At 44.4% G+C, this 13,338-nt stretch overlaps 1 protein-coding gene across 1 annotated transcript; it reads right to left on the reverse strand.

The window, feature by feature from the left end:
* Nucleotides 1-9,651: 9,651 nt before the first annotated feature.
* On the reverse strand, nucleotides 9,652-11,781 carry LOC143297459 (ADAMTS-like protein 5). The gene is made up of 2 exons (XM_076609851.1): nucleotides 11,722-11,781; nucleotides 9,652-10,892 (listed from the first exon to the last, which is right to left on the reverse strand). The coding sequence occupies exons 1-2, from the start codon at nucleotides 11,759-11,761 to the stop codon at nucleotides 10,594-10,596; spliced, it is 339 nt and encodes a 112-aa protein (XP_076465966.1). The 5' UTR covers nucleotides 11,762-11,781; the 3' UTR covers nucleotides 9,652-10,593.
* Nucleotides 11,782-13,338: the final 1,557 nt, after the last annotated feature.

Here is a 13,338-nt window from a genome sequence, read left to right on the forward strand (position 1 = left end):
ATATATATATATATATATATATATAGCTTAGCGCACGTAAAAGAGAATCCTCGGCTACAAAAGGGTTGTCCCTGGCAAATTCTGTAGAAAAATCCACATCCATAGGACACAAATGAAAATGCAGATATTAAAAAAAAAAAAAAAAAAGAAAAAAAAAAGGGCGGCGTTCTCAGTTTAGTCACACACTTCTCCCTGGAGAGAGCATCACGAATTTCACAAAGAGAAATAGAAATCTGTTGACAAAAGAGCAATACAATACAATGTAGTACTGATGTACGAAAGTGCAAACAGAAAGCTTACATGGACTATGTGGGGGTCTGTTGCTATATCTGAAACAGGTGTGTGACCTATGTTCACCAACAAACCATAATACGGTTGCAGCACTCGGCTGGTTAACCGACTTGATCGCACCTGTTGCAACATTCCGAACGGGAAGCGACTGCTTGCAGGGCTCAGAACGATGAAATATGGCCTGTGCATTGCGGAGTTGATGAGGTTGCTCCGAAAACACATGCTCACACACGTATACGCACACGTGCCATCCCCCTCAGCCCCAACACTATTTCATGTGGACCCATATCAAAATAATGCTGCTCTCCATCAACACTTCTTACCACGTTTACGGTCATCGCTTTTCATTAGACTGAAAGGTACAGTGCGAGAGGGAATGCCATTTATCACGCATCTTTATTACTTACAGCCCAGACAGCCGATCCGGGTCATAGCTGGGCTGAAATATTGTCAGTATCAATCCCATAGAACCTGAAAGAAAGTACCATCATTTTGTATTTGTAGTTGTATTTCTTTTTATCACAACAGATTTCTCTGTGTGAAATTCGGGCTGCTCTCCCCAGGGAGAGCGCGTCGCTATATTACAGCGCTACCCCCTTTTTTTTCTTTTTTTTTTCCTGCGTGCAGTTATTGTTTTTCCTATCGAAGCGGATTTTTCTACAGAATTTTGCCAGGAACAACCCTTTTGTTGCCGTGGGTTCTTTTACGTGCGCTAAGTGCATGCTGTACATGGGACCGCGGTTTATCGTCTCATCCGAATGACTAGCGTCCAGACCACCACTCAAGGTCTAGTGGAGGGGGAGAAAATATCGACGGCTGAACCGTGATTCGAACCAGCGCGCTCAAATTCTCTCGCTTCCTAGGCGGACGCGTTACCTCCAGGCCATCACTCCACATTTCATGCACACAAACCCGGGACATGCCTCTGACGTTGACCATTTCGACATTTTTTTCGCGAGGGAATTGGAAAAAAAAAAACTACACACACTTAATCCGAACAATTATAATAGAATACACAAAATATTTTGTTCACTATACGAACATAACACGCCAGCGGTTCGCCATTACCTCAGATTTTACTTCATCTTTTATGAATGTAAGCTGATGTGTGTTCTTTGTACTTTTGAAAAACGGTTTATGGAACCGAATCTTGATTTTTAGAACAATATCTTTTCATTACATTTGTGTGCAGTTAATGATCAGACTGATGTGAAATCCCAAGGTGTTTGTATTATTTCTACCATCAGTATAATATTTGAGGGGGGTGCAGGTGTGTCATGACAATATCGATGTGATATTAATCCTGGATCACTGAATTTTAACTCACTCAGTACGGCCAGTCCTCTCTTCTCCTCTACACAGACCCCTCGGATGTCCAGTGGGTGTCTGAATGACCCAACCTTTAGCTTCCGTCGTCAGAACTGTGGTATTCTTTGTCAACATTTACCTCTTCAGTATAAGAGCGTTCCGCTTGCAATATTTTGATGATGGTAATTGGGATGAACGCTGTTAACGTCGTCTCTTTCGCCGTTTGTATGGAGAGAGTTAAACCCTTCCCTCCACAGAGTGGAGAGAACAATGCTTCCCTGCCACTTTTTTGGGCGATGTTTGAAAAAACAAACCTTTTATACACTGGGAGATATGGGTCCTATTTGTTTTAGTGTGTGTGTGTGTGTGGGTGTGTGTGTGTTGGTTGTGTGTGTGTGTGTGTGTGTGCGCGTGTATGTGTGTGTGGGTGTGTGTGGGTGTGTGTGTGCGTGTGCGTGCGTGTATCACTGCGCTGCACTGTATGCTAAAAGCTATTCAAAAGGACAAACCAAAATGTGTGGGAGGCTCAATGGATTCTTCACAACTTCAAACAAAGAGACATATAATATATAATATTCAACATATAATATTCAAAATTACTTGTCATATACGTCACAACACACACAGACACAGAACAGAGACACACACAGGCATACAGACACAGACACACAGATCGAGTTAGATAAAACTGAGCTGATCTTCGCTGGGAGGAGAGCGAGTCGCCACAGTAACGCGCTACCCATTTTACTTTACTTTTCCGGTCTGCATTCATGTGTGTTTCCCTTTCGAAGTGGATTTTTCCCCCCACAGCATTCTGCCAGGAACAACGTTGCTGTTGCGACAGGCTCTTTTACTTTCCCTGATAAAAATAAGAAATAATGATAGTATTGATATAGCGCTGAATCTTGTGCAGAGACAAACCTGAGCGCTTTCACACAAGTCATATACACGCATGCATAACTCTAAAACTGAAGAAACTGAAGACAAGAGGCAGGGGAGGGAGGCTATCTTGTGAAGAGGTGGGTTTTAGAGCCAGACTTGAAAGAGCCGAGTGCGGAGACCTGAAGAAGCGAAAGAAGACGTTCATTCCGAATGCAAGGTCCAGAGACAGAGAAAGAACGGCGTCCAACAGTAGAGTGTTTGAATCTGGGTATGCGAAAACAGAGGATCCGAAGCCGATCGTAGAGAGTGAGATGGAGTGTAGAGGTGAAGGCAGCCACAAAGATAGGAAAGGGCAGATTTGTGAATACATTTATAATATAGAGTGCTGATCTTATACTTTATTCTGTGTGAAGCAGTGAGCCAATGGAGATGTTGCAAATACGAGTGATGTACAGATATCTTTCCTTTCTGAGGACGAGTTGGGCAGCAGAGTTTTGTATACGCTGAAGGGACTGAATGGATGAAGCAGGCAAACCAGACAATTGGGAGTTACAGTTGTCAAGGCAAGAGCGCATAAGAGAAACGACATGTCTAGATGTTGCGTCGGTGGACAGATATTTGCGAACGGCACTGATGCGTCGCAATTGACAGTAGCAGGATTGACATGTCTGACTGATAACTTTTTGCATGGACAGTGCGTTGTCAAGAACAACGCCGAGGTTCCCGACTGAGCTGGAAAGAGGGATGGATGTATTGCCAAGTTTGATTTTGTCAGCTGTGATGGAAGGGAGTTTTTGTTTAGTTCCTATGATCATTGCTTCGGTTTTGTCTGCGTTCAATTGTAACTTATTTAGAGTCATCCAGTTTTGAGAGCAAAATGTGCACAGAACCTCGGTTTATGGTCTCGCCCGAAAAACAAAGACAGTCGCTCACGTGTAAGAACACTGTTTCCTCCTCAACACGAACCCAAGACCTTCGCTTCCTAACGGGACGCTCGATTGACTGCCATAAACGTATTACGTACGTGCATAGTGACGTCACTGATGACGTCATCAGAAAACGGTAAATAGCTCTGGAAGGCTGAAAGTTCACACATTTTGTCTAGAGTGGTATATCTCCAGACCATTTTCTCAGTTTGGGGCTTATTGTTTTGGATAATGTTTTATGACCTGAAACACCACTTTCTGCTGTTTTCCCCTTGGCACTGAAGGGGTTTTAATCCACCAGACCACGCTCTTCCGCTATTTTATACTTTACATTCGTCACTGACTAAGGGAGCACAAATGAGCAGTTCCCTCTACACGTACGTCAGTCTGCTTGTAAATGTATCGTATGTCTACATCCGTATCTTTTTTATCAGTGTATGCTTGCTATCGTTCTTTTTAACCGTGTTACGTACGCTTTCTGTCAGTCTTCACTCCACCAGCAACAACTTGGTCCCTTTCTGCACGCATGCAAGTCTAGCTGATTTATCGTTCTGTCCAGCCACCAGATGAGATCTCGAGTGAAAAAAAAAAAAAGATTCCCACCACAAGCAAGCGCCAAAAATACTTGAAGAACTTAAATGAAGGATTGAGCTACACTAAGATGTCATTCAACTCATGTGCGGCTAAGTAGGCCTACTTGCGTCTTTGTTTTCAAGTTTCATTGTATTGCCTGAAGAAAGGTTGAAACGCATCGCTTCCTCGTCCGTTTTGCGTCGTTCGTTTCCGCCTGTTCGTTAAACTGACTGCGATGTTAGAATCAACCCGCACCTCTATTTCGTACCGCGATGTTAGACTCAACCCGCACCTCTCTATTTCGTACTGTCTCCTGTACTTCATGACCTGTATTCAGTCTCTTGTAATACTGAACGTGTAATCGATGTGTACTTATTGCCTTTCTAGGGTTCAGTTTTTTGCGTGCGTAAATGACTTGGATTTGCGTCCATTTTTTTGTCATTGTCATTTTATGTTGTTATTGTGTGTGTGTGCGTGCGTGCGTGCGTGCGTACGTGCGTGTGTGTGCGCGCGCGCGTGTGCGTACGTGTGTGTGTGTGTGTGTGTGTGTGTGTGTGTGTGTGTGTGTGTGTGTGTAAATTACTGACTTCACTGAAAAAAGGTCTTGAAATGGTTTGTTACTGTGCTGATTTTAGTACGAAGGAACTGCTGTGGCTGAGTGTATACAGGTACAGTGGTCATGGTCCTCCCCATCCCCTGCCCACCACTCCACGTTAAAACAGCACAGTAAACATACTACTTATCGTTGTTGTTTAAAGCCCAGCCGACCGCATGGGGCCATAACAAGGCTGAAAACTGACAGTCAATACCAGGCCAGTACAACCTGACCAAAGAAACAGTTTAAACACATGCACAATCAGATATAACTGGCAATTTTTTTTTGAAACGAACAACGCCCAAAATGGGCTAAATCCAAAGCGGTTGGCGCACCCATGCGCGCTTACACACGCATACACACATGATTTGTGACATGTAACGCTTTTGAAACCTCAGTGTAAGATACTCCCTGTCTATCTGCTGTTAACAGAAATGCATTGCATAATCAGATTTTTTTCCGACCAAAATTATACAGTGAGAAAACCATACAATAAAATAGGTCACATAACCATAATCATGAATACGCACTTATTCAACAGCACTCGCACGTACACGCTTATTAAAGGGATGTAAGGTAATTAAGTGGATTACTTAAATGACAGACAAATGGTAAGTGCCCAGGATGCATGCCGGATACAGATGCAAGGATGGAGCGGAGTGTAGGAAAGTGATCATCACTATGCTGTAAGTGAATAACAAACAGCTGAACTGCATCGAATAAAGGAACACGCCAGCAATGTCCCTCTAAACTGACCGTAATACTTCCATTCCTCGAACGAAAGATACATTTTTCTCTTGAAAAATTATGAGTCGGAAACAATGTATTTTCCGTTAGCATTGTCATTTGTCACCAAAGTCTTGAAATTGTAAAGTTTCCCACCTGTTAGGACTCTCCGCTGTTCCCCTTCACACGTGAGTGTTTTTCCGCCAAACTGGAAAGAAAGTGAACTTTTGCAAACCTCAGGGACAGGAGTTTCAGTCTTACAAAAACGTTTACGTTTGGCACGCATGAAACGGTGCATGCACAGTGCGTGCAATTGTCCGGCCGCTTTGCAATGCGGTGTCAGTATAATTTTGGACCGCTCAAAGGCTTCATATGCGTTGAGCCGTTTCTGTTTTTATACAAATCCGGTCAAATCCCTTCATTAACATATCTCAGCTGGTTTATCTCATTGGAGACGGGTATTTTACCATCGATGAGAAGATGCGGTGTTAAATACGTGCCCCTTTTCAGTGTGTGTGTGTGTGTGTGTGTGTGTGTGTGTGTGTGTGTGTGTGTGTGTGTGTGTGTGTGTGTGTGTGTGTGTGTGTGTGTGTGTGAAATAGGTTTTAGACGCTGTATGATGTCGTGTTCTCGTTGGGGATAATAATCCTTCAAAATGAGTGTACCTCATTTCAGTTTCTCTGTCGCTTTCAGAATTCTTCTTTTGTCATTATGAAAGGTAAATCTCACAATGTTCTTTTTCTTCGTTGTTCAGACGATGTGCCTGAATTCTAAGTCTTGTAACAGCTCTGGCTTGTTATTTATCATTCAACGCAGAGAATATCTACAACCATTTTTTGTTTAATAAAATATCAAGCCGTTTCTTTATGACAGATCGTAACGCAAACGAAGTCTGTCTTTCTTTCCAGTTCTGTGAGTCCGTCCTGTATAATTTGTTTTCGTACAGAGCCATTTTCCACATGTTATCGTCTAATTTACTCCGTCTGTCCTTTATATACTTAAAAATCTTGAACCTGGAGCCCGTGCATATCAAGTCTCAAGGAGTCCTTCAGTTAAGTGTGGATACCCAAAGACTCATTCACAGTTTTTAATTGCTAGGTCGTGAAACTAAACTTGGCAGCTCACATATAATTATGACAAACTCTACATGTGGGAATTCTGACAATCCCGGGCTGTTTATAGAACATGGCTCGTGCTGGCGCGACGTGCGGTTCCATCACTCATCAGTTGTTCACCCCTGTCTTGGGGAACTGCTGGGCCCGGGCCCGGGGTTTGATTCTGCAACCATGGATGAGGTCGCTGCGCTGAAGCAGAGGACGATCAGGATCAAACCTGCCCTGACACCGGTTTACCCTGGAAGGACAGAGGACAGCGGTAGGGTGGGTGGGGGAGGGGGAGGGGTGAAAGGGAGGGGGTGAGGGTCGGAGTAGCGAACTATCGCGAACTGGCCTACGGACAGTTTGATACATGCCTTCCTTTCTCGTGAACTTCGTGAACATCAGACAAATCTGCCACACCCGTCTCCACTGCTGCTGTTAAATCAATTCCACCTTTTAAATCATTTTTTTTTTTTAAACGTGAATACCGGCTGTTTCGTTGTTTCACATACACTACCTGGCTAACACCTTTACCTGCTGGATGACATATACATAACTCTTAGGCTTGGCACGTATTCAACACAGAATTCTAATCATTTTCACCCCACCCCCAACCCCCAACCCACGCCTTTTCTGCTCTCGGTCAAGAATATCTCACGCCTCGGGGAAAGGAGGGAGAATGTATAATATAATCATCAGATACAAGATAATATAATTATGTGAAAGAGCCGATCTTTAGAGAGAAAGAGAGAGAGAGAGAGAGAGAGAGAGAGAGAGAGAGAGAGAATCTGCCTCTGTGTCAGAGAGATGAAGTTGCCTTTGCTTTGAATATCTCACATTTCGAGGGAAGAGAGAGACTGAGAACAAACGAAAAAAAAATTGAATACCATCAAGCTGTTCAGCCCATTCAGCAATGCGACACGACAAACATAAGCAAGCGCGACGGCAAAGTCACAGTCATGGAGATCATGGCAATGTTTTGTTTTGTTTTTCATATGAAACAGTCGTTATTTGTCAACATCGACACTGGCAGATGTGGTGTAGCGTATATGGATTTGTCCAAACGCAGTGACGCCTCCTTGAGCAACTGAAACTGAGACACTGTCACTGCCAAGCGTATCGGTCGGCAAGGCGAGGCACAGCAGCGAACACATCATCCCAGGTAAAACTGGATCAGACCATGAAGAGTTTGCAGGTCTCGTTCTGCACGTGCTTGGGTGCCAGTGTGTTGTGTGTCGTGGATACGTTTTTTTTTTTTTTTTTTTTTTTTTTTTTAAAATGAGTTTGAACAGCTTAACACGTTCTTCCTCTAACATGTTCTTTTCATCCTGTATTAAGAACCAATATGTACGATCGACATCGCTATTTGAGCTGCGTTACTCTCAGCAGATACTTATCTGTCTTGGTGTTTGTGTTCAGAGAAAGGCAGCATGAATTCTATTTTCGTTTTGTTTTCCATGGCTTTCTTTATTAACAAGACCACCGGCGTTAGCAAACAAAGAACCTGTAACATTAACCTGATTAAGCAAGGAAACTAGACATCACAGTCAGATAAATAAGCAATCAACATTAGCTATTTAACCAATCACCCATCCACCAAACCAAACATCCAAAGAGCGAATCATTTATTATGCAGAACAAACAGACATTCATTCATCAACGAATAACAACATAGATAAAATACAATAAAGATAAGAATAACAACAGGGTGTTTTTGTTTCCTTCACCGACACTTAATGTCTTTTATGGTGCGCATATTGTGTGTGTGTGTGTGTGTGTGTGTGTGTGTGTGTGTGTGTGTGACTGCACAGGTTAATTTCCATGATGATCAATAAAGTGTTTTGAATTGAATTGAATAGATTCGCCAATAGCTGCAAATGCCATGAGAGTCTACGCTGCGTTGCTTTGACGCGTCGAATGGTTCGTGTGCACGAATGTTTGCATGCTTGCCATGATTATATGCATTCATGTGTGTGTGTGTGTGTGTGTGTGTGTGTGTGTGTGTGTGTGTGTGTGTGTGTGCGCGTGCGTGCGTGCGTGTGTGTGTGTGTGTGTGCGTGCGTGCGTGGCTGTGTGTCTATGTGCCCGAGAATGTGTACATGCACGCACGCTCACTCCTGTATATGACATCTATTTCCCGAATGCTGAATATCACACTCACTTTGCGTTATATATTAATATATGTGGCCGGCATCACTTAAATAATGTACAGTGTATTGTTTAAAAAAAAAAGAAAGAAAGAAAAAAAAGAAGTCTTCTCCTTTCTTTCCGTTTCCTTCTTATTGTTAATGATGTGATGACTATGCTCCGAATGTATCCTTAACGCCTCCCTGTTTTCCACCATCACTGTTCCACACAAGAATTTTGAGATTTTTTTTTTTGTTTTTTGTTTTGTTTTTGACGGCCCACTCAAACTGAAAAAAATACCAGCTTACATCCGAATAGTCTGATCGGCGCTGACATGTTAAACCTTTTCCTCAACACATTTCTGATAAATCCTATACAATTGCCTATACAGAATGCGTGTGCGTGCGTGCGTGCGTGCGTGCGTGCGTGTGTGTGTGTGTGTGTGTTTGTGTGTGTGAGTGTGTGTGTGTGTGTGTGTGTGTGTGTGTGTGTGTGTGTGCGTGCGTGCGTGCTTGCGTGCGTGCGTCTCTGCGTGTTTTTTTTGGTTTTGCAACCTCATTGAGAGATGGAACATAATTATAGTGGAAAAAAAAAAGTTTATTAAAATCGTTACTTTGTATATTATTCAGGATGCTTCAAACTTATTGTTCTCTCTCTCGTTAGTCCGTCCCGCATATAACTTAACAAGGATAGCAGCACTGTCGCCGTCTCTTTCGGTCGGTTAAAAACACACTCTTCATATAAATATGTTATGACTGAGGCAGGAGAAGAACAACAGGTAATCAACATGAAATAAATAGGAACTAGAGATAATACAGAACAACGTTTTGTCTACATTCATACATAACAATATGATATTATGATCATCATCTGTAAGCAACATTTTTGAAAGGCCATTTTTCTTTGGTCCTCAAGATTCTCTCTTTATTTCGAGAAGGCGTATGTGCTGTTGATTCAATGCTATGTTCCGGGGGGGGGGGGGGTGGGGGGGGGGGGGGGGGGGTAAAAATGCAATCTCATTTCTCCCTGACATTTTGTCCTCCCCCGGCGCTGAAATCAATGTAAATGATACTGTAAAACCTTCTTCTTCTTCTTTGCGTTCGACAGCTACGCAGTCAGGGTCGAAGTCCGAGGGATGCCACAAACTCGGACGTCCGGTGAAGATCGGCTGCCGTCCCCCAGAGCTTGGTGTTGAGGTCAGCACCCCCAGGCCAGGACTGCTGCCGCATCTTCTCATACAGGGGGCAGTCTTGGAGAAACTGTAAAACCAAAACGTTGAAAAGGTTCCGCGTTATCAGCATTTACTTGCACCAACAAACACGCTGCTATCGGAAGCAACACCCGAGGTTCGAAGTATTGTATCTTCACCAATCATGTCATGGAATGTATTGTTTTTAAACACGTCAGATTCTGGATGACGGAGTGGTGCTGTGCTTATATTAACGCTCTTTTCATTTCGTCCTCTTGACTGTAGTTCAGTTCACTGATGCTCAAGTTTACTTCTACGAAGTCTTGAAGCTTCGGGGTCCCTCGTGGTTTGATTATTGTGAGTGTTTGGGGATAGTACTGGAAGCAACTTCCCCCCCTCTCCCTCCCCCCACCTTTTTATTTTATCTCCTTTTGATTGAGCAGTGCCATTGGGTTCCAGTTTTCGCTCACATTAAAGAAAAAACAAATGCAGTTGCGTTTCAAAACGTCTTTTCAGTATCTAAAACCCCAACACGCTTGTATATTCGACAGTTTTGCATATAACCCGTTATATGCCGTTCGTTTTTTTTTTGTTTCTTTTTGCAGTCTTGCACTTTCAGTACTTCAAATAAATTGCGTCTCAGTGACAGTTCTGCGATATCGATAGCCTCTTGTGTCTTGCGTGTTCATTGTTCATAACCAACTGGTATGAAACAGTCTTGCACTTCCAGTAGCCTATTCTTTGGTTAACCGTTTATGACAGTTTCGCGCTAACGATTGTCTTTCACGTCCAACATTAAAATCATCGGTAATTAATTGTCTTGCACTTCCGGCACTCGCTAATGCAGGTAGGGAAAATCCAAATTTCTCAACGACTGCGTTAACATTTGACAAAATCTTTTAGCTTCAGCATACGCTTGTGTTGTTTGGCGGAGTAGCGCCTGACGTAAGCTGTTGGCGTGACAATCAGTTTGAGCTCACGGTCCAGATGGCGCTGCATGAAACCCATGATGACGTAAGATCTGCGCGTGCGCAGTCGAGGGCAGTCGCAGAGGTTGGGTGCCCACAGGTACTCTCTGCTCAGCAGCTGCATGCGGGCCTTGTAGGACTTCATGATGGTGACGTCATAGCGGGTCTCGCCGTTGACGTAACGCTTCCCGTTGATCATCATTTGCGTCACTAAAAAGAAAAAAAAGAGGATAACTAATGATCATGAAACTTCATCTGTACTGACTTTCTGATAACACGCTGACGAGAATGTTGTTAAATCTCATGATATCTTTTTAACGATTAAATGAGGACTTTTGTGTGTGTGTGCTTTTTTACGCATAAGATTTCAACCAATCCCAGATTGACTGCTTTCTGGAGCACAGTAGCTGAGTGGTTTTAAAGCACCCGTTTTCTGTCTCCAGGATTCTTGAGATCGGTGGTTCAAATCTCGGCAGCGAATCTGGTGGTGTATGAAAGGAGGTTTTCCGATGACCCAGATCAACACATGTGCAGATCTGCTGATTTCTGTTATCTATCTTGTTTACGCATAGATGTTGACAATTTCTTCTATATCACCCCGCCCACCCCCGGGATAAAAGGGATTGAATTTATTGTTATCTCTTTCCCTCTTTCCCTGCGCGCGCGCGCGCGCTCGCGTCTGTGTGTGTGTGTGTGTGTGTGTGTGTGTGTGTGTGCGTGCGTGCGTGCGTGTGCGTGCGTGCGTGCGTGCGTGCGTGCCTGCGTGTGTGTGTGTGCGTGCGTGTGTGTGCGTGCGTGCGTGCGTGCGTGCCTGCGTGTGTGTGTGTGTGTGTGTGTGTGTTCAGGCACATGTGCACTTCCGCCGCATGCACTTCCACCCCTCTCTATGTTTGTCTTCACAAGTATAGAGATGGAAATAAAGATCTATCTATCTATCTATCTACAGAGAAGAAGAGACAGAGAGATATAAGATAGAGACAGAAAGATAACGACAGAGACACAAACAGAGAGACAGACAGACAGAGAGAAGGATTCTCACCAAAATCACTGTCGCAGAAATGAAACACCCTCCTCTTCATTTTCTTACACACTCCGCACACAGCTGAAACAAAAGACATTGACTGACTGTGCATAAATCTGTCCAGACGACTGTCTGTATGTTGGAATTTGACGAATAAATATCAATAAATGACCATGTGAAAGGAACAAAAAAGCATCACACACACACACACACACACACACACACACACACACACATACATGCAGACACGCGCGCGCGCGCGCAAATGAATACAAACACACACAGACACAGAGACGCAAACACAGACGCAAACAGACACAAACAGAAACACGGACAAATACAAACACAGAACACGCAAATGAATACAAACACACACAGACACAGAGACGCAAACACAGACGCAAACAGACACAAACAGAAACACGGACAAATACAAACACAGAAACACACACACAAACCTCAAACAAATAATAACAGGAAACCAACTACCTGTTGATTACATTCACATAAAGATTGATTTTCTTCGGAAATTTAACAATATTTCTTTCATGGAAAAGTGAAGTGGTTCTATTTGTCTGTTTCTCAGTTGGCAATACTTCTTTCTCTATTTTTAGTTGTTTTAAGTTGTTGTAAATTGGCAACAATGACAGTTAATGTGGTGTGTGTGTGTGTGTGTGTGTGTGTGTGTGTGTGTGTGTGTGTGTGTGTGTGCATGTGCACACGCGCAAACGTGTGAAAACACGCAGTTCTCGCACAGCTTCTGAATACATCTTTTGTAATGGCCGACTCTTTTTCACTCTCTCTCTTGTCATTGTTTTATTCAAATCTTTCCGTTCAGTCTGATAGACTCGCTCTTCTCTCCTACATCTCTCTCCCCACTCCCTTGCCCTCCAACGATCAATACTCAATCAGCACCATCACACGAAACACACACGAACCATTTCCCAATTAAAGCAACAGACACCACCGATCTCCCGTGAAGTTCCTCTCCATACTCACGTGCTTCGGTCGTGTTGACCGGCGAGGGACTTTCCGTGGTCTTTCTGCCCTCCGCTCTGCCTCTGCCTCTGCCTCTGTCTCTGTCTCTGTCCCCTCCTGTAGGTGCCGCCGTCGTAGAAGACCGTCCGTCTTTCTCCGAGGAAGTGACGTTGACCAGTCTCCCGATCTGACCTGGAACGTTCGCGTCTGGGCCTCCCTGGACAGAGGGCTGCTGGCTTCCGGAACCGGAACCGGAGCCGGAACCTCCGTTGTGTCCCGACTGGTCCGACCCTCCGTCGATTCCAGGGAGGATGACGTCCCTTCCGCTGGACCTGCCGCCTGTGTCAGAACGGTCAGCAGATTCTCCCTGACCCTCCCTGCCGAAACTGTCCGTGCCCAGCCCCCTACCGCTACTGCTGCCATCATCACCACCCTCAGACCGTCTACTCTGGTCACCATCGCCGTTGCTGGGTTGACCACCCCCGCCAAAGCGGTCCAGATTCGCTCCGGGCTGAGACCCGAACTGGTCAACAACGTCGTCGCCGCCGCCACCGAAGGCCTGGTTGTCGTCGGGCCGACCGCTGTTGCCGAAAGGGTCGTCCACAGAAGGGGTGCGGACCTCGCTGGGCCCGGCGAGTCGTTCCATCACCAGGGCCC

This window comes from Babylonia areolata, chromosome 22 (genome assembly GCF_041734735.1).
Source record: "Babylonia areolata isolate BAREFJ2019XMU chromosome 22, ASM4173473v1, whole genome shotgun sequence".
In the NCBI taxonomy this organism is placed as follows: Eukaryota; Metazoa; Mollusca; class Gastropoda; order Neogastropoda; family Buccinidae; genus Babylonia; species Babylonia areolata.

Excerpts from the sequence above, each read along its gene's own strand:
- LOC143297459 (XM_076609851.1), bottom strand. The coding sequence starts at position 11,761 with ATGAAGAGGAGGGTGTTTCATTTCTGCGACAGTGATTTTG. Across the intron at positions 10,893-11,721 it reads TTTCTGCGACAGTGATTTTG|TGACGCAAATGATGATCAAC; the intron begins GTGAGAATCCTT and ends TTTTCTTTTTAG.